Source organism: Bubalus kerabau, chromosome 3, assembly GCF_029407905.1.
Source record: "Bubalus kerabau isolate K-KA32 ecotype Philippines breed swamp buffalo chromosome 3, PCC_UOA_SB_1v2, whole genome shotgun sequence".
NCBI classification, from domain to species: Eukaryota; Metazoa; Chordata; class Mammalia; order Artiodactyla; family Bovidae; genus Bubalus; species Bubalus kerabau.
Genome location: NC_073626.1, coordinates 148,458,726 through 148,481,057, shown reverse-complemented (window position 1 = coordinate 148,481,057; position 22,332 = coordinate 148,458,726). Strand labels below are relative to the sequence as shown.

Below are 22,332 nucleotides of genomic sequence, written 5' to 3'. Positions count from 1 at the left end.
GCAAATCTGTATTTCTTATGTTGGGGTTATGCAGTCTTCCATTTGATGTTGGGTGTTCAATACAAATAGTCCTCGTGGATTTTCTAGCTAAAGTAGGCACCAGTTTCATATTGTATTGGACATGAACAAAATAGTAATTAACATTTTTTACACTGTTGTATGAAATATTGATTGTTGATTTTGAATCTGTGCTGTTCTGATTCAGCAGTGCTTTGTCCATATGATCAAGTGAGTGGACAAGAAACTCTAAAAGATCAAATAACTTTTCAGTGTTTGCTTATGTACACCTTTAATTGGTGTTAAGTTATGTAACCTACTTTCATTTATTTCAGTAATTCAGCAAATCCTGTAGAGAGGGCTTCTCAGCTGCAGCACTTTAGGTAATTCTATTTATGGGAAATTGTCCTGAGCATTGTAGGATCTTTAATTGCATCCTGACCTCTACCCACTAGACGCCAATAGGTTTCCCCTCATCATGACCACAGACAATTTCTCTGGACCTTGCTAAATGTTCCCTGGGAAACAAAATTGTGTCTTGTAGAGAACCACTCTTTTAGAGCTTACTGTGCGCGATCCTTGGGGGTAGAGATAGAAAGATTCAGCAAGTTCATAATACAGTGTGGGGGTAGAACAAGCACAAAAACAAATAATTGCAAATCTGAAAGATAAATGTACTACTTGACACAGAAAATGGCACTCCAGACTTTTTCAAGCTTAGGCTTGTGAATATCTTAGGCTCAGAATATCTCAGGAGCATTTAGTAGATAACTGCTTAGAACATAGAATTTTGGAATGTGTATTAGCAGGAAATGAAGATAGAAAGGTAGGCTCTATTTTACATAGCAACTAATGATAAGCTAATTCTTAGAATTTATTTTACTACATAGTTGTATTTAAGTTTGACCATTTGTTTATAATTAAAAACAACAAAACTGCCCTTTGTATAGAATTAGAAGGCTCATATTTATATACTAGCGGCTCTTCCTTAGCTTCTTGATGATGTAAAAGTCAGTTACTTTAGCTGAGATGGAGTATTCTCATCTCTATAATTTGAGAAACAATATCAGGACTTGTGAAATGTTCCATGGAATAAAATATGTATATGAAGTCCTTTACACCCATGAAATATTACTGAAAAGTTTGTTATTGGGATTGTTTTTTCTATCATAACATAGCCCTTCTTTGTTTTATTTTTAGCAGTATGTTAAGGATACCTGTAAGAAAGGCCTTAGTAGGCCTTTCCAAGTCTTCTAAAGGATGTGGTGAGTATCTTTTTTTTAAATTGCAAGTTTGTGGGCACTAAACTATCTTTGTAAATTTATAGGTTTATGGAATGTTTCTTGAAAGACCCTAAATCCATAATAGATTTTAAATAAAAATAGAAACAATGTTGAGTCAGTGGTTTATTTTTATTTAAAAATATAATAGTTTTTATTAAAAATAGAATAGAATAGCTGAATAGAATAATACAGCTTTAAACAGTTCATAGAAATGGAAAGTAATAGGAATTCCCCATCAGTGCCAGAATGGAAAAAGCAGTCGTTCTGCTTTGAGAAGTGATCTTCCCAGGAACATGTGTTCAGTGGCATTAAAAGTTATAACTGGGGCTTCCTGGCAGTCCCATGGTTAAGACTCTACACTTAACAGTGGCAGGAGGCATGGTTCAATCCCTGGTAGGGAACTAAGATTGTACACATGCCACACAGCAGGGCCAAAAAGGTTACAGCCTAAACTGCTGTTAAAAATAGACAACTATATTCCATTTGGTATTAAGGATTGGAAAAGCTTTCCTCTAATTCAGTATTTTAAAAGTTTGCATCTAGAGAAATAGAAGGGAATAGTATAAAATGAGGAAAAAATTTAGACCTGTAGGTTAATTATTTACTCCATTACCCTCTGCTGTGATAACTTGAATTCTGTTCATTTCATCTTCACCTCAATGTTTTGGATGATCAGTTCGAACAACTGCCACAGCAGCAAGCAACTTGATTGAAGTATTTGTTGATGGTCAGTCTGTCATGGTGGAACCAGGAACTACCGTCCTTCAAGTAGGCATTAATTTTAATTCTTTATTTTTGTGCATAATCTGATTGAAAAAAAAATTTATTTTCCTGATACTGTTTACTTCTAAAATTTTCAAGATTCCTTGACAAATGCTCTTTAAAGAACTGTAGATAGTAAAATTATATGAAAATAACTTCGATTTGAAATCTTGGCATATCAGAATGAGCTTTTCTGTTTCTGACTTTCTTAATGAACTATGGGAATTCTTTTGTTTCACTTCTGCCTTACAAATAAATTCCCATTTAGAAATTTTAAGTTATGTGAAATAAATTATTAGTTAATATGAGTAAGTTTGGGAGAAAGGTAATCTTTGTTATGAGCCTGCTTGATGCACATTTACATAACTTTCTTGTTTTTAACAATATTTCTAGGAAGGTGTCCTACAAAGCAGGTAAATGGGGGGTAGTAGGTTCTTGAATTTATGCCCTAAACACTTAATATCTCCAATTTCTTCCAGAACTAACAAAATTGGTCATGGAGAAGTAGTGCTTTATTTCATTGTAAATTATTGCAGAGCTAAATGCTCTTTATTCATTTTAGCAGTAACTTTTGTACCATCAGGCATAGAAATATAAGCAATAAATATATAACAAAAATACGTTCAGTGTACAGTGGAGAGTATTTTGGCATGAATAGGAGGTGGTAGAAGAGATGTCAGAAATATCTCAGGTGATGCCTGAGAAGTTTTTAAAGGATGAATAGGTGTTTATATGTGGACAAGGAAACTTCAGGTCATTTAGTACTGGTGAAACAAGGTATGTGTAGAAGAGGAGATAACAGGAAATCAGAACTGTGATGTTGGAGAAGGTCTAGTCATTAAAGATAGTCAGTGCAATGTTAAAGAGCTTGTAGTTTGGCCCATCAAGAGTTTTCATGGCTACTAAGCAGTATGACATTGACTGTAGAGTATGGTGCTTTGGCGATTAAGATTAGAATGAGACAAGGATAGAGTATATCTTGCATTAGTGGAGCAGGAAATGAGAAGGGCCAAAATAGTGGCAATGGAAATGGAAACAAAAAGGTATATTCATGAGAGAGTGAGATGTAGATAGACAGGCGTTTAGGAATGATGAAGAGCGGAGGAGTTTTTGTGATTTCTGGCTTTGTTATCTTATTTGGGGATATATAGGAGGGGACAGGGCTTGCCTGTGGCTCAGATGGTAAAGAATCTGCCTGCAATGCGGGAAACCTGGGTATGATCCCTGGGTGGGGAAGATCCCCTGGAGAAGTAGGGAACGGAAATAGATTGAATTTTAACTGTCTAAAGGACATGCACATGTAAATGCCTACCTACATCTAAAGAAGTGGAAGACTGTCAGGATTGCAGATGAAGATTCGAATGTAATCAGTATGTAAAATGAGCTAGTGTGAAGGTGGGGACAGTTGACCCACTGCATCTAGCACACAGGAAGACTTGGTGCATTTTTATCAAGTTGTTAAAAATATTGAAAATTGATGAGATTGCTTTAGAGTGAGGGCTAAGGATGGAATAACTAACTCTCGAAATTTAAATGCATTTATAGGCTCAGAGAAGGAGCAGGGATAATTGGCAGAGCTGAACTAATCCCCCTCACTAGGCAAATGGGAACTGAGAAGAGCCCTTAGCCAACAGTGGGGAGTCCTGGGCGGGATATATGGGGCCAAAGACAGAACCAGATTATAGTCACCTAGATGATGTGAAATGAAGTCTAATCTAAAGGAGGAGAGCTAGTCAATGAGGAAATCCAGGGACATGAAACCACTGGGACAGAGTTTGAAGGAGGAATCTTTGTAGAGAATGGTTCAGAGGACAAGTGAGTAGTCAAGCACAGTCTGAGGATGCTTTATCCAGTTTTTAGGCATGGTGAGGATCTTTAAAGAGGTATCTTCAGAGCAGACAGAGGTTGGAGTCAAGAATAAAGAAAAGGAGGGAAATCTCTTTGAGGATGAAGGTAGAACGAAGATGCAGATATTTGGATTGGAGTAATTAGATAAGTAGTGGATGGCCTCATTTTTTTCTAGTTAGATTTTTGTTTATTTTCTTTTTCCTGTGTTTTAGACAAGACACGGGTAAGGTCAGGTTATTCTAGTGCAAATATTTTTTACTTTCTCTTCTAGGCTTGTGAGAAGGTTGGCATGCAGATTCCTCGATTCTGTTATCACGAAAGGTTGTCTGTTGCTGGAAACTGCAGGATGTGCCTTGTTGAAATTGAGAAAGCTCCTAAGGTACTTAATGCCTAAAATTACACACCATGCTGTAGAAGGTAGAAAACTTTAAATTATGTAGCAAACTTTATTTAAAATCAATATTGTTGTAACCAAGAGTCTGGTCCTGTTTACTTCTATCTATAAATTTATTTTCTGTGTGATTGATTCTCTTCATTTCACAACTGGAAACACATTGTACTTTATAAGTGCAAGTCCTATATAATTGTAATGTTTAGAAATTAAAGGGACCTTCTTAGAGCAGTCAGTATTTCCAAATGACTGTATGACACACAACACTGGAAGCGCTTATGCTGTGCCATTTTTCACTAGAGAAAAGGGTTGTAGTGAAAAGGTTCACGTTCAATTTAACTCTGTTTTGGCTTATGCAATTTTAGTTCAGTAGTGCCTGCTCATCAAAACAGTTATTTGATGTTCTGTTTCAGAGCCTCTTATTAAAAAATCATATTAATTATTATAATAAAATTAAGATGATGTCTTATTTTTAAGAGAAATGTAAAGTGCCAGACTATCATATTAGAAATATGAAAACTAAAAAACTCAGTCTTCAAAAATATTCTGTTCTTTGCTTGTTTTCAAATATATGATTTAATATTTTTATATATTGGATTACTTATAATTACAAATAAAATTTGTATAATTACAAATACTTAGAGATTTCTCCATTGAAATTCCAGGTTGTAGCTGCTTGTGCCATGCCAGTAATGAAAGGTTGGAATATCCTGACAAACTCTGAGAAAACTAAGAAAGCCAGGTACTTTATTGTTAACTCAGCATAGTGACTTTTCTTGGCAGAAAATTGCACATTTCAATATGTAGACCTTCCCATAGATGAGAAATTCAGTATCAGACTCTGAAGAAGTTGTGCTTGGCTTCTAGCAGCAGTTGGAAGTAAGTCCACATAGAGGAGGTGAAGTCAGGTGTTTATGTTTTTGAGTCTGTATTGGAATCAGCGTTAAAAACCCCCGTTTAGAACTTGGCTCAGCTTGCGATGGCAGAGGCTCTGGGGCTCACTGAACGGAGATTATTGCTGATCCTGAACTGTACTGGCACCTGTTGTGTTTGTTTTTGCTTTGCGTTCCTGTTTTTCTGAATTAATGCCTAAGTTTTCTGAGGCCCATTCAGCAACTTTTGATAATTCTGTGTTGTTAAAACTCATAATTTTCTAGGTTCTCGAATGATATTTTATTCCAGATTCATAAACATTTTTTAAATTATGTACTTATTATTACTTTTATGATAATTAACAGTGGTGTTTCTGATGGTAAATATAAAATCCATACTAACTGTATGAGAACATACATCTGTCACGGTTATTTAAATACCCTATATGTAAACCATTTTGAATGCCAGCAATTTACTTAAGTTCATATATTACGATTTTCTGTACAGAGAAGGTGTGATGGAGTTCTTATTAGCAAATCACCCACTGGACTGTCCTATTTGTGACCAGGGAGGTGAATGTGATCTGCAGGTGTGTAGTCTTAATTTCTTAATTCTTTTGGTTGTCGCAGGTTTTAATTTTGTTAGCAAAATTAGGTTGACTCTTTTGTAATCTACTTAAGGACCAGTCCATGATGTTTGGAAGTGATAGGAGCCGGTTTTTAGAGGGGAAACGTGCTGTGGAGGACAAGAACATTGGGCCGTTGGTAAAAACCATTATGACTAGGTGTATACAGTGTACTCGCTGTATCAGGTAATTATTTTTCTGTCTCTTGGAATATCGTTGTATTCTTAGCTCTAATATTCACAAAACTTGGTGGAATAATAACACTGGAAAGGATAGCAACTTTTATTTGGTGGAAAAGAGGGATGTTGTATTGGTTGTTTTTTACATAAGCCAATAGAGTGAATAAGTTTTCAGTTTTAGTTAACAGCAACTTCAGTTGGATTTAAAAATCAGAATCTACAAGCATTAACTTTGTGATAACTTGTTGAGCTGTACACATGGATTTGTACAATTTTCTGTATGTGTGTTATACCTCAAATGCCAGCATTTATTATTAATTTTTATTCAGGGACTGCACTTACCATTGAAAACAACCTTCTTAGTGTTTTGAAAATCATTATCTTTGCAATAATAAGAAAGGAGGTAATATTGCGCGTCTGACCAGTTGTTTGGTGCATTTTTATCCTGTAGGTTTGCAAGTGAGATTGCAGGAGTGGATGATTTGGGAACTACAGGCAGAGGAAATGATATGCAAGTTGGCACATACATTGAAAAGATGTTCATGTCTGAACTTTCTGGCAATATCATTGACATCTGCCCTGTAGGTGCCCTGACTTCTAAGCCCTATGCCTTTACCGCTCGGCCTTGGGAAACAAGGTATTTATCATTGTATTTTTTGTCCTTTACTTCAGTACTGTTCAAAAAAATTTAAGATTTATTTTCTTCCTGAGTTCTAATTGTTTTGGTCTGCTAAGTTTTTGTTTGCTTAAAGTGAAACCCTTTTACTGGAATGTAAGTTGTTAGATAGGATGAACCTGTGCAAGTCAATTGTGGTTTCCTTGGAAATGAATTGTAGAGTACTTAATCACAAAATTATTTCTTCCAAAGAGTAAGATTGTGTTGACTTTTAAAAATTTATAGTTTCCTCTCATTGTATATTAAACTTTCAACCATGTATACATATCATATGTTATTTAATCAGTTCTTATTAGACCTTTAGTTTATTTCTATTTCTGTATAATTACAAATCTATGATAAATGTATTTACATTTTCTCTGATTCTATCTCTGATTCTTCTGATTAAGCTAAGAAATTAAATAGATCATTGAAAATAAATTTGAATACTTTTCAGGTTCTAGAAACATATTAAATTGCCCTCTAATTTTAAACTCCTACCAGAGTATATGGGAGCATCTTAAAATTCCAGGCTTTGAACCATGTATTTATGTATAAAAAAAGACAGTACATAACTGAAAAGTTTAAGTAGAGAGTTTTTTCTCCTCTCCATAATACATATGATGGTACATTTAATGTGCTATAGGTCTCTGAGACACTATTCATTTTTCTTAAAACTTTTTTTCTCTTTGTTCTTCAGATTGGATGGATTCTGTTGACATATCATATCAAGTTCATTCTTTTACCATCCCAAATCTTCTATTCAACCGCTACAGTCAGCTTTTTATTAGTTACACTTTCCAACTCCAGAATTTCTGTTTCTTTCTTTCTTTCTTTCTTTTTTAATTTTTGTATCCTCACGGGGAATCTTTACTTGTTGATTCATGGTTTTATATTTCCCTTTAATCTTTTTTGTTTTAATAGTTATTTTTATTTATTTATTTGGCTGTGCCAGGTCTTAGTTGTGGCATGCAGGATCTTTAGTTGTGGCATGTGAGATCTAGTTCCCTGACCAGGGATTGAACCCAGGTCCCCTGCATTGGGAGCTCAGAGTCTTAACCACTGTACCACCAGGGAAGTGCTTCCCTTTCATCTTTAAACATGACTTTCCTTCTTTCATTGAACATTTTAATATTATTGTTTTTATTTTTAAGCAGGGCTTCTTAGGAGTTGCTTCTCTGTCTGTATAGCTTAGTAGTCAGATAATGATCATGCTCAAATTCTTTGAGCCAGTAAAGCTTCCATCCTCTGCCAGTGGATCTGTGTGTGGATTGTTGTTCCTGTTTAGTTGCTAAGTTGTGTCTGACTCTTTAGGGACCCCATAGACTGTAGCCCGCCAGGCTCCTCTGTCCATGGAATTTCCCAGGCAAGAATATGGGCAAGAGTGGTTTGCCATTTCCTTCTCCATGGGATCTTTCTGTCCCAGGAATTGAACCTGCATCTCCTGCATTGCAGGCAGGTTCTTTTACCACTGAGCCACGTGGGTTGCCCTTGTTTGTGGATAGAAAAGCATATTCAGAGTTCAGGCTCTTTTCAAGTCTGCCCAACTTGTAGTTTACATTAGGTCTTTTGGGTCTCTGTGTTGTCCAGGAGAGTGTGAATAGCCTGGGCTGTCTCTGGTCTCAGCTGCACATTTGTGCAGCCTCCACTAGGAATGCTCACCCTGCTTGTGACTGCAGCCTCATGCTAGTAGGTCCTTGACTTTCCTCAGCTCAGTGACCTCCAAGGTATCACTTCCACAGACAGCTTTTCCATTTCTCCAAATCAAGTGAGTCTTTGTCTGCAAGAAAAAACCCCCTGTCTTCATAGCTTGCCCCATCCTACCAGAACCTCCAGTTCAAGGTGGTGAGAAGGGCAATAAGAATAGTCCCAAGCCAGAACACCACTGGTTTCCACCATTCTTTCTAGAAGTTCAGCAGTTTCTCTAAACATAAAACCTTCACATGATGTTTTTGCTATTGTTTGCTCTCCAGAGAGTTGAGTTGGTTACTTTTGTCAGTTTTGTCTAGCTTTATTTTTGCTTTTGGAGGGAGGATTTGTCAAGCTCCTTAATCAGCCATACCCCAAAATTTATTTATTTTGATAGTCAAGTTTTCACAGTTTGGCTATTTATGGCCTTTCCAACTGGCTTCTGTTTTAGATAACTAGATAACTGTTTTAGATAACTGGCTTCTGTTTTTGTGTTATGGTCTGCTCAAATATGAGAGTATGTGTGTATATATGTAAGGAAAGGAAAGTTTATGTAAAGTTTTTTGATTTTAGTAAACCACGTAACAGAAACTTTGTCCGTTTATTCTCAAAATCAGCTAGTAAATATATGTGTTTATTTTCTTAGAAAGACAGAATCCATTGATGTAATGGATGCAGTTGGAAGTAATATTGTGGTCAGCACAAGAACTGGAGAGGTAATGAGGATTTTGCCAAGGATGCATGAGGACATCAATGAAGAGTGGATCTCTGATAAAACCAGGTATATGCTGTGTTTTTTCCTTTAACTTTGGCAGTAGATTTAAAGGAAATTTTATAATTTTCATTTTAAGGAACAGTCTTTTATATTTGCAAATTACTGTTTATAGACTATTAAAATCTGGATTGTTAGGATATATAGTGAATTGGACAAAACTGACATTAATAATAATCCTAGGTATATTACTGGCTTTCATATTTACTGGTTTTCATATTGAGAAATATCTTTTTTTCTCCTAGATGGAGAAATTGAAGTAAATTAAGATATTTAACCTATTTCAGTTTGTCTCTCTTTCATTGGAGAATAGAAGCTAAATATAAGTTTGAGTTTGCATAACATAATTTTGAAGAAATATCTAGAGATACTCAGGTTTTATAAATGATTTGGCTTTCTCAGCTGCCAAACGTATTGTAATTTTAAGTTTCTTTGGGTAGCTGAAAATAAATGATAAGAACTCAGACGTTTTAGGTGGCATTTGAGTTTCAGATAATGTTTGTAAAATATTAATTCATCTCCAAAGAAATGTGGAATGATTATTTATATCCATGTATTTATTATTCTATTTGACCTTTAACCAACACTGTACTTAAATAACATTTCTTTTAGATTTTAAATTTGAAAATTACAGTTGCCTTTTTAGAAAGATTCCACAAATGGTGTAATTTCTGTTATCTAGATTTGCCTATGATGGGCTAAAACGTCAAAGACTTACCGAACCGATGGTCAGAAATGAAAAGGGACTTTTAACACATACCACCTGGGAGGATGCACTCTCTCGTGTAGCTGGAATGGTAAAAAATTGAAATATAGAATAACTGTATTTGTGGTTTCCAAGACACATCTTTTTTTTGGCTGTACCAGGTCTTCATTGTGGCACACAAGATTTCTATTTTTGTTGCTGCATGTGGGTTCTTTAGTTGTGGCATGTGGGATCTAGTTCCCTGACCAGGGATTGAACCCAGGCCCCCTGCATTGGGAGCACAGAGGCTTAGACACTGGACTACCAGCGAAGTCCCACAGGGAGCATCTTTCTAATGAAGAGGGGTTATTGTTTCTCTTCATTGTTTCCTCTTACCAGGATTACCTTCCATTTAACAAGCATTTATTGAGAGCCATCTGATGTCATGCTAGATGTAGGGATATAAAGATCGTACCACATGGTTCCTACTTCCACAATCATTTAGTAGGAAAAGATGCATCATCAGGCAATTATTGTATGTTGCTTTAGGGTAGTCATGCAGAAGATGATATATGAGAGAGCGCATTGGAGGGATGCCTACCAGGGCTACCATATTACCTAGGTAAGATGACTTCTTTGTTTAGTTGCTAAGTCATATCTGACTCTTTGCAACCCCATTGACTCTAGACTCTCCCAAGCTCCTCTGTCTGCAGGATTTTCCAGGCAGTAATGCTGGAGTGGGTTGCCATTTCCTTCTCCAGAGGATCTTCCTGACCCAGGGTCATAACCTAAGTCTCCCACATTGACAGGCAGACTCTTTACCACTGAACCACCTAGGAAGCCCTGATCCTAATTTACTGGGTTTCTAATCAGAGCCTAGCCTACCTGAGAGAAGTGAAGTACCTAACCTCAGCCACCTCTTGCAGTCCTATACCATGTGGGGGAGGGGAGGAGAGAAACTGAAAGTTCACTGGCACAGGCTCATTGAGAGACTAAAACCTAATCATAGGACTAGAGAATACTTCCCCTGCCCACTCAACCTCACCACCATATTTACTAAACACCTGTTAGCTCAGTTCCTTTTACCCAGTACATCACATCCATCTTTGAGCAATGACTTTCAAGGCGTACTAAAAGGTAAAAACACAGCTTGCAGAGACTGAACAAGCATTAGACCCAGAGTCATCTGTGACGAGAATATTGAATGTATCAGACCAGGTATTTTTAAACTATGACTAAAATGTTAAAGACTATATTGGAAAGAGAAGACCGCATACAAAAATGGATGAACAATGTTAGCAGAGAGATGGAAATTCTAAGAAAAAACAAAAGACAAATGCTAGGGATCGAAAACACTACCAGGAATGAAGAATGCTTTTGATGGTCTCTTTAGTAGATGAGCCATGAACAGGCATGCCAGAGCAAGATACATAAAGGGCTTGAAGGAATGACAGATGCTTCAGAAGATTGTATTTGGCTACTAACTCTGAAGTCTTCATCTTCCTGACATCATTTTGAGGCCTTTTGTTCCTAATTTAAAACAAACAACTTTTATTACAAGCAGATGTTGTTATTCTTGGCCCCACATACACTTTCTGCTTCTCACTTTCAGACTAATAGTGTAAAAAGCTTTTTCGTCAGAAATTTGTTGCTTTTATTTTACTTGACGTTACTGTTTTGTTTTCTGAATGAGTCACTGTGGTCTTTTTCTGAAGGAAGGTTTCTTGGTGATAGCCTTTTCATCCATTTCTAGTTACAGAGTTTTCAAGGCAACGATGTGGCAGCAATTGCAGGTGGCTTGGTGGATGCTGAAGCCCTTATAGCTCTCAAAGATTTACTTAATAGAGTGGATTCTGACATGCTGTGCACAGAAGAGGTCTTCCCCACCGCAGGAGCTGGGTGAGAAATTTGAGGCTAGGATCTAGGTGTTCTGTTCCTTCTTCCTTTTTTTCCTTCTGTTTATAGGTTGTGTTTAAACCAACACATCTGTGGCATCAGTGACTTATATGTGACAACTTGGAGACTCCAACATACCTCCTGGTTATTTTCACATACAGACCAAAGTCAAACCAGGAGCTATTAGTAAATCTAATTATTAATAAAGTATTTGAACCTTTGATGCAGTTTAAGACTACTTCAAAAAATTTTTTGTCAGGCAGTGAGCTGTGGGTTTAATGACAGAGTATTTCATGGATTGTCAGTGTGTATTAATTTTAAAGTAAACTTGGATTTTATATTTTATGTTTCTAGCACAGATCTACGTTCCAATTATCTTCTTAATACTACAATCGCTGGTGTGGAGGAGGCAGATGTTGTCCTTCTAGTTGGTACAAATCCACGTTTTGAGGCACCGCTATTTAATGCTAGAATTCGAAAGAGGTTTGTAATAATATTCTGGGTTTTAAAAACATTTACATGATAATTTGTTTTGTATATGAAAAATGACTGTCTTAGCTGATTCCTAATAGTGGGAGTAAGATTCCAAAAGATAATTGAAGGGCAGTTTCTAACAGCTCCATTTCCCACTTCTTCCCTGCTGATCTTTTTTTTAGTTTGAAATAACTCAACTTTGTATACCCACGTTTGTGTAGTGTTCACATAGATTAATCAGTGCTAATGTTTATATTTTTTTCTTTTCTCTCCATCTGTATATTTGTGTGAACATAACCATTTGAAAGTAGGTTGTATACACGATGCCCTTTTAATCCCAAACTAAACACGTCTGTGTGGGTTTCCTAAGGACAAGGACATTCTCCATTTAGGAATATGATTATTTAATTAAGAATATAGTATTGATACAGTATTATTATCTATTTGTGCTTAAATTGCACTGAATTTTTTCCATAATTGTTTCTAAAATTTCCATAAGTTTTTCCATTTTGACATTTTTTTTTTAAGACTACAGGCCAGTTATTTTGTAGAATGCCTCTCTATCTTTTTATATCTTAGAGACTTGTAATAGCTGAACCATATAGTTGATTGTCTAAACTGGGACAGTGTTGGGAGTAGAAAAGGGATTTGTTATTCCAGGGTGACAGGTTAAAAACCCCTACTGTCTCAGACAAACCAGAATATATGGTCACCACATTTATTAATATTTTTGGAGGAGCTGGATCCATATTTCTTTGTCAGTAGACAATAAATATGAATGATGTAGTTTGTTTTTTATGAACTTTTATTTAAATGATAACAGATAATTAGGACTCTGCTGTGTAAATATGGCAAAATAAAAACATCACTTATTCTAAAATTAAAGTCTGTTATAGCTAGCTTAGAGTTAGCATTCTAACACAGCAAGTTAATTAATTGACTTTACTTGGTGTGTGCAGACTTACCTTATTTTGTTATACTTTGCTTTATTGCACTTTGCAGATATAGTCTGTTTTTTGCAAATTTAAGGTTTATGGCAGCTGTTGGTCGAGTAAATCTTTCAGTGCTATTTTCCAACAGCATTTTCTCAATTTGTGTCTCTGTGTCATATTTTGATAACTCTCACAATATTTCAAACTTTATTATTACTACATTTTATTATGGTGATCTTTGCTGTTACTCTTGTAATTGTTTTGGGGCACCATAGGCCATATCCATATAATATGGTGAATTTAATCAGTAGATGTTGGTGTGTTTTGATCACTCTGCCAACTGGCCAGTCCTCCGTGTTTCTCCCTCTCCTTGGGTCTCCTTATTCCCTGAGACACAACAGCGCGGAGAGTAGGTCAATTAATAACCTACAGTGGCTTATAAGTGTTCAGGTGAAAGGAAGTCTTGTACATCTTACTTCAAATCAAAAGCTAGAAATAATTAAACTTATTAAAGGAGGGATATTGAAAGCATAGATAGGCCAAAAAACAGACCTCTTGTGCCAAACAATCATGTCATGAATGCAGAGGAAATTTAAAGTGCTACTCCAAAGTGCGCAGTGCATGATAAGAAAGCAAAACAACCTGATTGCTAATGTGGATCAAGTTTGAGTGGTCTGGATTGAAGATCAGACCAGCCATGACATTCCCTCAAAGCCTAATCCAGAGCAAGGCCCTAACTCTCTTCATTTCTAAAGGTGAAGAAGCTACAGAAGAGAAGTTAAAACTAGCAGAGGTTGGTTCATGAGATTTAGGGCAGGAAGCTGTCTTCATAACATAAAGGTACAAGTTGAAGCAGCCAGTGCTAATGTAGGAACTGCAGCTAGTCACCCAGAGGTCTAGCTAAGATAATGAAGGTGGCTACAGTGAACAACAGATTTTCATTGTAGACAAAACAGCCTTTTATTGGAAAAATGTGCCACCTAGAACTTTAATAGCTAGAGAGGAGAAATCAGTGCCTGGCTTCAGAGCTTCAAAGGATAGGCTGTGTGAGGGGTTAATGTTCCTGGTGACTTTAAGTTGAAGCCAGTGCTCAACTTACCATTCTGAAAATCCTAGGGCTCTTGAGAATTTTGCTAAACCTGTTCTGCTTGTGCTTGATAAATGGAACAACAAAGCCTCGTTGACAGCACATCTGTTTGCATTATGGTTTTACTGACTGTTTTAAGTCCATTGTTGAGACCTACTGCTCAGGAAAAAAGATTCAAGATACTGCTAACTGATAATTGTACCTGATCGCCCAAAAACTCTGATGAAGATATACAGTGAGATTAATCTTGTTTTGTGCCTGCTAACACAGCATCCATTCTGCAGCTCATGGATTAAGGAGTAATTCAATTTTCAAGTCTTATTATTTGAGGAATACTTACTCTGCTGATCAGATCAGGATTCTGCTGATGGATTTGGGCAAATAAATTGAAAACCTGGAAAAGATTCACTATGCTAGATGCCATTAAGAACATTGAGTCTTGGGAAGAGGTCAAGATATCAGTGTTAAAAAGGAGTTTGGAAGAAGTTGATTCCAACCCTCCTGGATGACTTTGAGAGGCTTCAGTTGAAGTACCTGCAAATATGGTGGAAATAGAGGGCTAGAATTATTAGTGAGGTCTGAAGATGGGACTAAATTGCTGTGATCTCATGATAAAACTTTAATGGATGAGGAGTTGCTTCTTAAGGATAAGCAAAAAGAAAGTTATTTCTTGATATAGGATCTACTCCTGGTGAAGATTCTATAAAGAAATTATAGAAGTAACAACAGTGGATTTAGAATGTGACATACACTTAAGTTGATAGAGCAGCAGCTGGATTTGAGAGGATTGACTCCCAGTTTTGAAAGAATTTCTACTGTGGATAAAAAGCCATCAAACAACACTGCATGCTACAGAAAAATTGCTTGTGAAAGGAAGAGTTAATTGATAGAGTAAACTTCACTGTTGTCTTATTTAAGAAACTGCCACAGCCACCCTAATCTTAAGTGAACCACCATCCTGATTATTCAGCAGCCTTCAACATTGAGGCAAGCGTCTCTACCAGCAAAAAGATTTCCACTCGCTAAACGTTCATATGATGGTTAGCATTTTTTAGCAATCAAGTATTTTTTTTCAGTATAAAGTATTTTTTAATTAAGGTGTATATATTATTTTTTTGACATAATACTTTTTATACACTTAATAAGCTACAGTGTAGTATAAACATAACTTGTATATGCCCTGGGAAAGCAAAAACTTTGTGTGACTTGCTTTATTGAGATATTTGCTTTATTGTTGTGGTCTGCAACCAAACACAGGTATACCTGTATTTTTACACTTTATTTTGAAAAATACACAATAATATCTGTTAATGTTTGGGGAAAGCTTTAATGCTTTTTAACATTTTTTAATTTAAATAGATGTAGCACTTAGCATTGATGAGACTAATAACTGTACCGACTTAGTGATTTAGCTCTAAAAACTTCATTGTTTTTATTTCAGCTGGCTTCATAATGACTTAAAAGTGGCCCTTATAGGCAGCCCAGTGGATCTCACTTACAGATATGACCATCTGGGAGATTCTCCCAAAATTCTTCAAGACATTGCTTCGGGTAGCCATCCATTCAGCCAGGTGCTCTTAAGTTACATGTATAAGATTTTTAAGTTATATGTATATGATTTTTAAGTCTTATTTTTTAAATTTATTATTTTCATAATAATTATGAGATTGCTGTTAAAATATATGTATATCAATATAGAAAATAATATATAAGAAAGTAAACATAATCAAAAATCCTACTACAAACAACTGTTGATGAAATGTCCTATGGTCATTTCTCATTTATTAGAGAAAGATGGATGGATAGGTAAGCAAAAAAAATGAAATCATACTCTACATTTTTATTTCAGTTCAGTTCAGTTGCTCAGTTGTGTTCGACTCTGCGACCCCATGGACTGCAGCATGCAGGCTATAAGTTAAATAAGCAGGATGACGATATATAGCCTTGACGTATATTGGGAATATATGTCAAGGGAAACTGCTTTCCCAATTTGGAATCAGTTTGTCATTCCATGTCTAGTTTTAACTGTTGCTTCTTGACCTGCGTACAGGTTTCTCAGGAGGCAGGTCAGGTGGTGTGGTATTCCCATCTCTTTCAGAATTTTCCCAGTTTGTCATGATCCACACAGTCAAAGGCTTTGGCATAGTCAATAATGCAGAAGTAGATGTTTTTCTGGAACTTTCTTTTTCGATGATCCAACGGATGTTGGCAATTTGATCTCTGGTTCTCTGCCTTTTCTAAATCAAGCTTGAACATCTGGAAGTTCACGGTTCACGTACTCCTGAAGCCTGGCTTGGAGAATTTTGAGCATTACTTTGCTAGCGTGTGAGATGAGTGCAATTGTGTGGTAGTTTGAACATTCTTTGATATTGCATTTTTTGGGGATTGGAATGAAAACTGACCTTTTCCAGTCCTGTGACCACTGCTGAGTTTTCCAAATTTGCTGGCATATTGTGTGTAGCACTTTAATGGCATCATCTTTTAGGATTTGAAATAACTCAGCTGGAATTCCATCACCTCCACTAGCTTTGTTTGTAGTGATGCTTCCTAAGGCCCACTTGACTTCACATTCCAGGATGTCTGGCTCTAGGTGAGTGATCACACCATTGTGGTTATTTGGACCCCTAAGATCTTTTTAGTATAGTTCTATGTATTCTTGTCACCTCTTCTAAATACCTTCTGCATCTGTTAGGTCCATACCAGTTCTGTCCTTTATTGTGCCCATCTTTGCACGAAATGTTCCCTTGGTATCTCTGATTTTCTTGAAGAAGTCTCTAGTCTTTCCCATTCTATTGTTTTTCTCTGTTTCTTTGCATTGATCACTTAGGAACACTTTCTTATCTCTCCTTGCTATTCTCTGGGACTCTCCTTTTTTTTTTTTTTTTTAACCAGAGTTTAATTTTACTTGAAGTTATCAGAAAAGAAAATGATGTGAAACTGAAAGAATTAAATTTTAAACTTTAGTGAAGTCTTTCTTTACAGCAAGAGTTATTATTCTTTAAAGAAAATTCACTGGTCTTTTTATATGACCTTTTCATTACTAAATTCCTTATTTAATTTTTTTTTCATTTGCCACCTTAAGTTTAGAGCTTTTAGGCTTCTTATTTCTTTGTTTTTTTTCAAGAGATGTAGGTACACCATTTCTTAAGTTCTTTCTTGCTTGAAAATGTTTATTTTATTCCTGACGAGAGCCTTGGCAGAATGTAAAGATCTTGGGTTATACTTCTGTTTTTCCCTGTGAACTTTATAGATATGGGCCCACCCTCCCCCTTTAAATTAATGTATTTATTTGGCTGTGCCAGGTCTTAGTTGCAGCATGCAGGATCTTTTAGTGTGGCATGCGAACTCTTAGTTGTGGCACGTGGGATCTAGTTCCCCAACCAGGGATTGAGCCCTGGCCCCCTGCATTGGGACGACAGAGTCTTAGCCACTGGACCACCAGGGAAGTCTAGACACTGCCTTTTGTTATTGTGGAGAATCCTGATTTGAGGTATTATTCTGTTTCAGCCCTGTCCTATTTTTGTTGTCTAGATACATTTTTGTTGCTATTTCGTACTTGGTTTTTTATCTTTGAAATTTAGTGACTTCACTAGAATATATCTTAATGATGGTGGTTCCATACCCTTTTTTTTTTTTTTTTAAATGGGGTATGCTGCCTCCTTAATTTTGAATACTCAAGATTCTCTTTATTTTAGGAGTTGTATGTGTGCTTGTATGTGGTATACGGGCTAGTGATTATTTAAAAAAATAAAAGAAAGGTTCTGTTTCTCACATAACAGTGATGCTGAAGTTTGACATATCGTGCAGCTGTCCAAGGATCTAATCAAGGCAGGAGCCTGCCCTCCTGCTTGCTGTCCTCAGTGTACTGGTTCACTCACATGTGTTTGTGTGTGAGCCTCTCCTCATGATGTCAAGATGGTTGCTTTGCTTATACCTCCGGATGTAGGCATGAAGAAGTCAAGTGTGAGGGGACAAAGCAGCCAAACCCAACTCCTTTGTTTTCAGTTTTGAATAACATCTCTATTATTACTAGCATCAAAAATATTTTTTAAAAAATTTTATTGAGAAGAAGCCCTCTCTTCTCTATAGTTCCCTTCCCCATTCCCCAGAAGGTGATGAGTGTTCTTCAGGAAAGTTTTCTTTTATAATAAGATTTAGATGTATTTTCCATTAGTTGCTTCTAATGGAAGTAACTTCTAATGGAAGTAACTTCTAGTTTGTTAAGAACTCTTAATGCAGATATTGGATCCCTTTTTCTATCTTTTCTGTCACTTATTTCTTTATTCCTCTGTTCTTTTTCAATTTGTTTTATATAATTTCCTATATACTTCTTGCTCCTGTATTTACACTCATGTTAAATTTTGGTTTTTGTTGTTTCTGGAATGATGTTCATCTCTGCTTTGTTTATCTTTTAGTTCTTGAACTTTCTGATGAAAATCCTCTATGATATTGTCTATCATATAACTTCTCTGAGCTCTTTTAAAAAATATTTCATTTTCTTTGAGGCTCTTGAAAACTGTTTCTCATTTTTTAAGGCTATTGAAAACTCTTCACAGTTCCTTGGGAAACTTCTCTTAAGATGAATGGCCTCTTCTTTGTAGTATCTAGAAATGATTTTCATGCTGATTCATTGATTGGAATCAGCCCTTTATCAAAGAATGGATGGGCAGGGGAATGAACTGTAACAATCTACAGCTTTACTGCTAATTTTTCTGTTCTCCACCATATCTGTAGTTGCTTTTGCACTTGGGATGCATTCCTTCTCAGTTTCTGATATTCAGGTAGTTACTGTGGTTTAAAGCAAAGCCCTTAAAGTATTCTGCATTGTGATCTATGTCCGTTGCTTTCCCTACCTTTTCCTCTCTGTCTGGAACATAGAAAGTAGATGGAAGACGGTAGACATGGTGCTTCAGCTTGATTTCTCTTGTTAAACGTTGTATCATCTGAACCTCTGTGCACATATTCTCCAGTTTTTTCTGGAACCTATCCATAGTCATTCTGACTAAAGGATGTTTGGCTCAGGCTTTTATTCCCAGTGCTTCCTTATTGAAACTATTTTATCTAATATTCATTTAGCTACTTCACAGTAGCATTGGCAAGAGGTTTTTGAGTAAATCCGGTTTGTATGTATATCCATATGTTGACTAGCAAATCACAATGTTCATCTTGGAACTAAAGCTTGGGACAGCATATTGTAGATACAAATTTGGTTAGATTTAGTTACTTCTAATTTTTTTTTTAATTCAAAGTTCTTTTTAAAAATAGGTCCTACAGGAAGCTAGAAAACCAATGGTGGTTTTAGGCAGTTCTGCACTCCAAAGAAATGATGGTGCAGCAATTCTTGCAGCTGTTTCCAACATTGCTCAGAAGATTCGGACAAGTAGTGGTGTTACTGGTGATTGGAAAGTTATGAATATCCTTCATAGGTAAGTTGAATAGTTGTTTTGTAATCTGTAATTGTTTGTATATGTGTTCCTGTACACCGTCACATTTATTTTTAAAACAAATTAATATTTAGTGACATTATCTCAGTAGCAGATGTGAAATAGCAACTTTTATTTTGTGTGAGAAGAACCCAAGATAATAAATAATATTTAAAATATCCAAATTGTGGTAAGTGCTAGAAAAAATCTTGAAAATTTATATCATATTAATATACTGGGTTCAAAAATTGAAACAAGAATTTCCTCCTGTGATTATAAATTCTTTATAAATATAAAGTAGAATTGTTCTGAAAGTAGAACTATTGCAGTGAACAGGATAAACATTTTTGAGGTTTTTAACGCATATTTCCAACTTATTTTAGAAAGATTGTACCAATTTTGCATTAGCAAACGAGTTTCCCATTTCACACAATTCTTTCTACCTTAAATGTTACTTTTCGAATCTGCAGATTTGTTTTAAGATTGAGGGTAAACACTCAGTGGGCTTCCCCAGTTGCTCAGTAGTAAAGAATCCGTCTGCAGTGCAGGAGGTGCAAACAGGAGGTGCAGGTTCGATCCCTGGGTTGGGAAGACCCCCCCAGAGAAAGGAGATGGCAATCCACTCCAGTATTTCTGCCTGGAGAATCTATGGGGTCACAAAGAGTTGCACATGACTGGGAAGCTAAACAACAATAAAATAAACACTCCACGATAAGCAAATATTTTTATTTTAAAAGTATTCAAATGCATTCTTAAACATTCATTTCAGTGTTACATTTCCCCTCTTAATAGATTAATTTGGCACTGTAGGTCATCATGTAAACATTTTTTTAAAACTTTATTTTTTAAATAGTTTATTTGCATTGATCACTTCCAGATCTTTCTAGCCACAATTTTTAGAATAGAAAAGAGACTAATTATTTTCTTATTTTTAATTCACTTTTGAACATATGTCTTTATTAATATTTTTTGTTTCTGTTTTTGTCTGAAAAACAATAACATAATAACTTTTTTAAGAAAAATTTGTGCATGTCTAATGATGTCTTTATGGTTCCTTTTCACCGAGGACCACTTGGCTAAATACATAAATCACAGATTTTTTTCCTTTAATACTCAGTATTTTTTTCACCCTGCCTTTCACATTTTAGAGAGGATCTCATCTAATCTGTTTTGTTGTGTGGTTTTTTTGTCTCTGAGAACCTGGTTTTATGTATGTATGTGTTCTTGTCTGCCTGTCCACCCTTTGGATTCCTAGAGGGACTTCCCTGGCGGTCCAGTGGTTAAGACTTCATGCTTCCAGTGCAGGGAACACAGGTTCAATCCTTTGTCAGGAAACTATGATCCCATATGCTCTGCAGTACAGCCTGGTCAGAAAAAAAAAATTATACTGGGATATAACTAAGTGACATTTGTTTGACATCACCTTTGCCTGGGAGTATCATAGAACTCTCCATTTTCAAATTGAAAGTTTTTGTTTTTTCATGTAAGTTCAGAAAAAGCCAGTTTGTCTACTTTTACGTTGTTGTTTGCTCTCATGCAGAAGCTTCTATTTATTATGCACTGGTTGGCCCTTCAGACTTTATTTTGTCTCTTCTCTCTCATAATTTTTCTCACTTTTTTCCTGTGTTTAGGGAGAATTTCTTCTTTATCTTCTGTCATTTGTGAGCTGTGATTATGGAGAGCACTAATGCCATTGTAATTTTTAATTGATTAGACTTGTTTTTTAATTTCATTTCATTCTTACATAAGATTTCATTTTCATGAGAACAGCTTGTTTCAATGCAGTTTGTTAAGACATACCTTCTAATTAATGCTTGTTGAGAACATGAAGAGTATTTATAAACCTTTTTAAAATTTCTTACAGTAAGTTTATTTCATAGTAAAGCATAATTTCTCATTCTTGAAGAATCTTTTAATCAGCCTGTAGTTTCTTTTTTTACTCATCATTCTCTCAGCAAACTTAAGTGGGCAAACTTATGTTACCCACTTTGTTTTCCAAGATGAGGTGGGCTCTGTCATGAGTTAGTGTGAGTCTGTGCTCACATCTTTGTGAGACATCAAGGCTCAGAAGGGGAGATGTTTAAAAAAAAAATACTGTGTAGGTGGAGAGGCAAGAGGAGATAAGTTTTGAAATTGAATTTAGGAAGTCTGAGTTTTCTGACTTTGTTCATTTTTAAGATAGACTTGGTTTTTCAGGGTCCTTTGCATTCCATTGCATTGCATTGGACTTCCCTTGTGGCTCAGCTGGTAAAGAATCTGCTTGCAATGAGGGAGACCTGGGTTTGATCCCTGAGTTGGGAAGATCCCCTGGAGAAGGGAAAGGCTACCCACTCCAGTATCCTGGTCTGGAGAATTCCATGAAATGTATAGTCCATGGGGTTGCAAAGAGTCGGACACGACTGAGCGACTTTCACTTCACTTTCACTTTGCATTCCATGTGACTTTTAGGATCAGTTTGTCAGTTTCTGCAGAGGACTCAGCTGTCAGTTTTGATAGGGATCGCATTAAATTTATAGATCAGTTTGGGGAGTAATGCCATCTTCAAAACATTAAGTCTTCCAATCCATGAACATAGGGTGTCTTTCCATTTGTTACGGTCTTTAATTTCCTTTGGAGTTTTGTAATTTTCATCATATAAATCTTAACTCTTCTTTTGTTAAATATTCTTAAAGTATTTTATTCTTTTGATGTCCTATTAGAGAGTTTTACAGAGCAAGCAGCATCTAGTGGGAGTTTGTTTGATCTGCCCTCCTCCCTTAAC

At 36.0% G+C, this 22,332-nt stretch overlaps 1 protein-coding gene across 4 annotated transcripts in view; it reads left to right on the top strand.

Annotated features, from left to right (window-relative positions):
• Window positions 1-22,332, top strand: part of NDUFS1 (NADH:ubiquinone oxidoreductase core subunit S1) — a 30,018-nt gene that overhangs the window by 1,499 nt on the left and 6,187 nt on the right. For 2 of the 4 annotated variants that reach the window (XM_055573234.1, XM_055573235.1), the window contains exons 2-14: window positions 1,198-1,262; window positions 1,957-2,048; window positions 4,162-4,269; window positions 4,947-5,023; window positions 5,662-5,743; window positions 5,835-5,965; window positions 6,410-6,595; window positions 8,949-9,083; window positions 9,757-9,871; window positions 11,513-11,658; window positions 12,010-12,138; window positions 15,590-15,719; window positions 19,414-19,574. In XM_055573234.1, coding sequence (XP_055429209.1) covers window positions 1,202-1,262; window positions 1,957-2,048; window positions 4,162-4,269; window positions 4,947-5,023; window positions 5,662-5,743; window positions 5,835-5,965; window positions 6,410-6,595; window positions 8,949-9,083; window positions 9,757-9,871; window positions 11,513-11,658; window positions 12,010-12,138; window positions 15,590-15,719; window positions 19,414-19,574 — 1,553 coding nt within the window. In that variant the 5' untranslated portion in view covers window positions 1,198-1,201. The remainder of the gene's footprint in view (window positions 1-1,197; window positions 1,263-1,956; window positions 2,049-4,161; window positions 4,270-4,946; window positions 5,024-5,661; window positions 5,744-5,834; window positions 5,966-6,409; window positions 6,596-8,948; window positions 9,084-9,756; window positions 9,872-11,512; window positions 11,659-12,009; window positions 12,139-15,589; window positions 15,720-19,413; window positions 19,575-22,332) is intronic. The other 2 variants (XM_055573236.1, XM_055573237.1) reach the window with 1 other exon arrangement.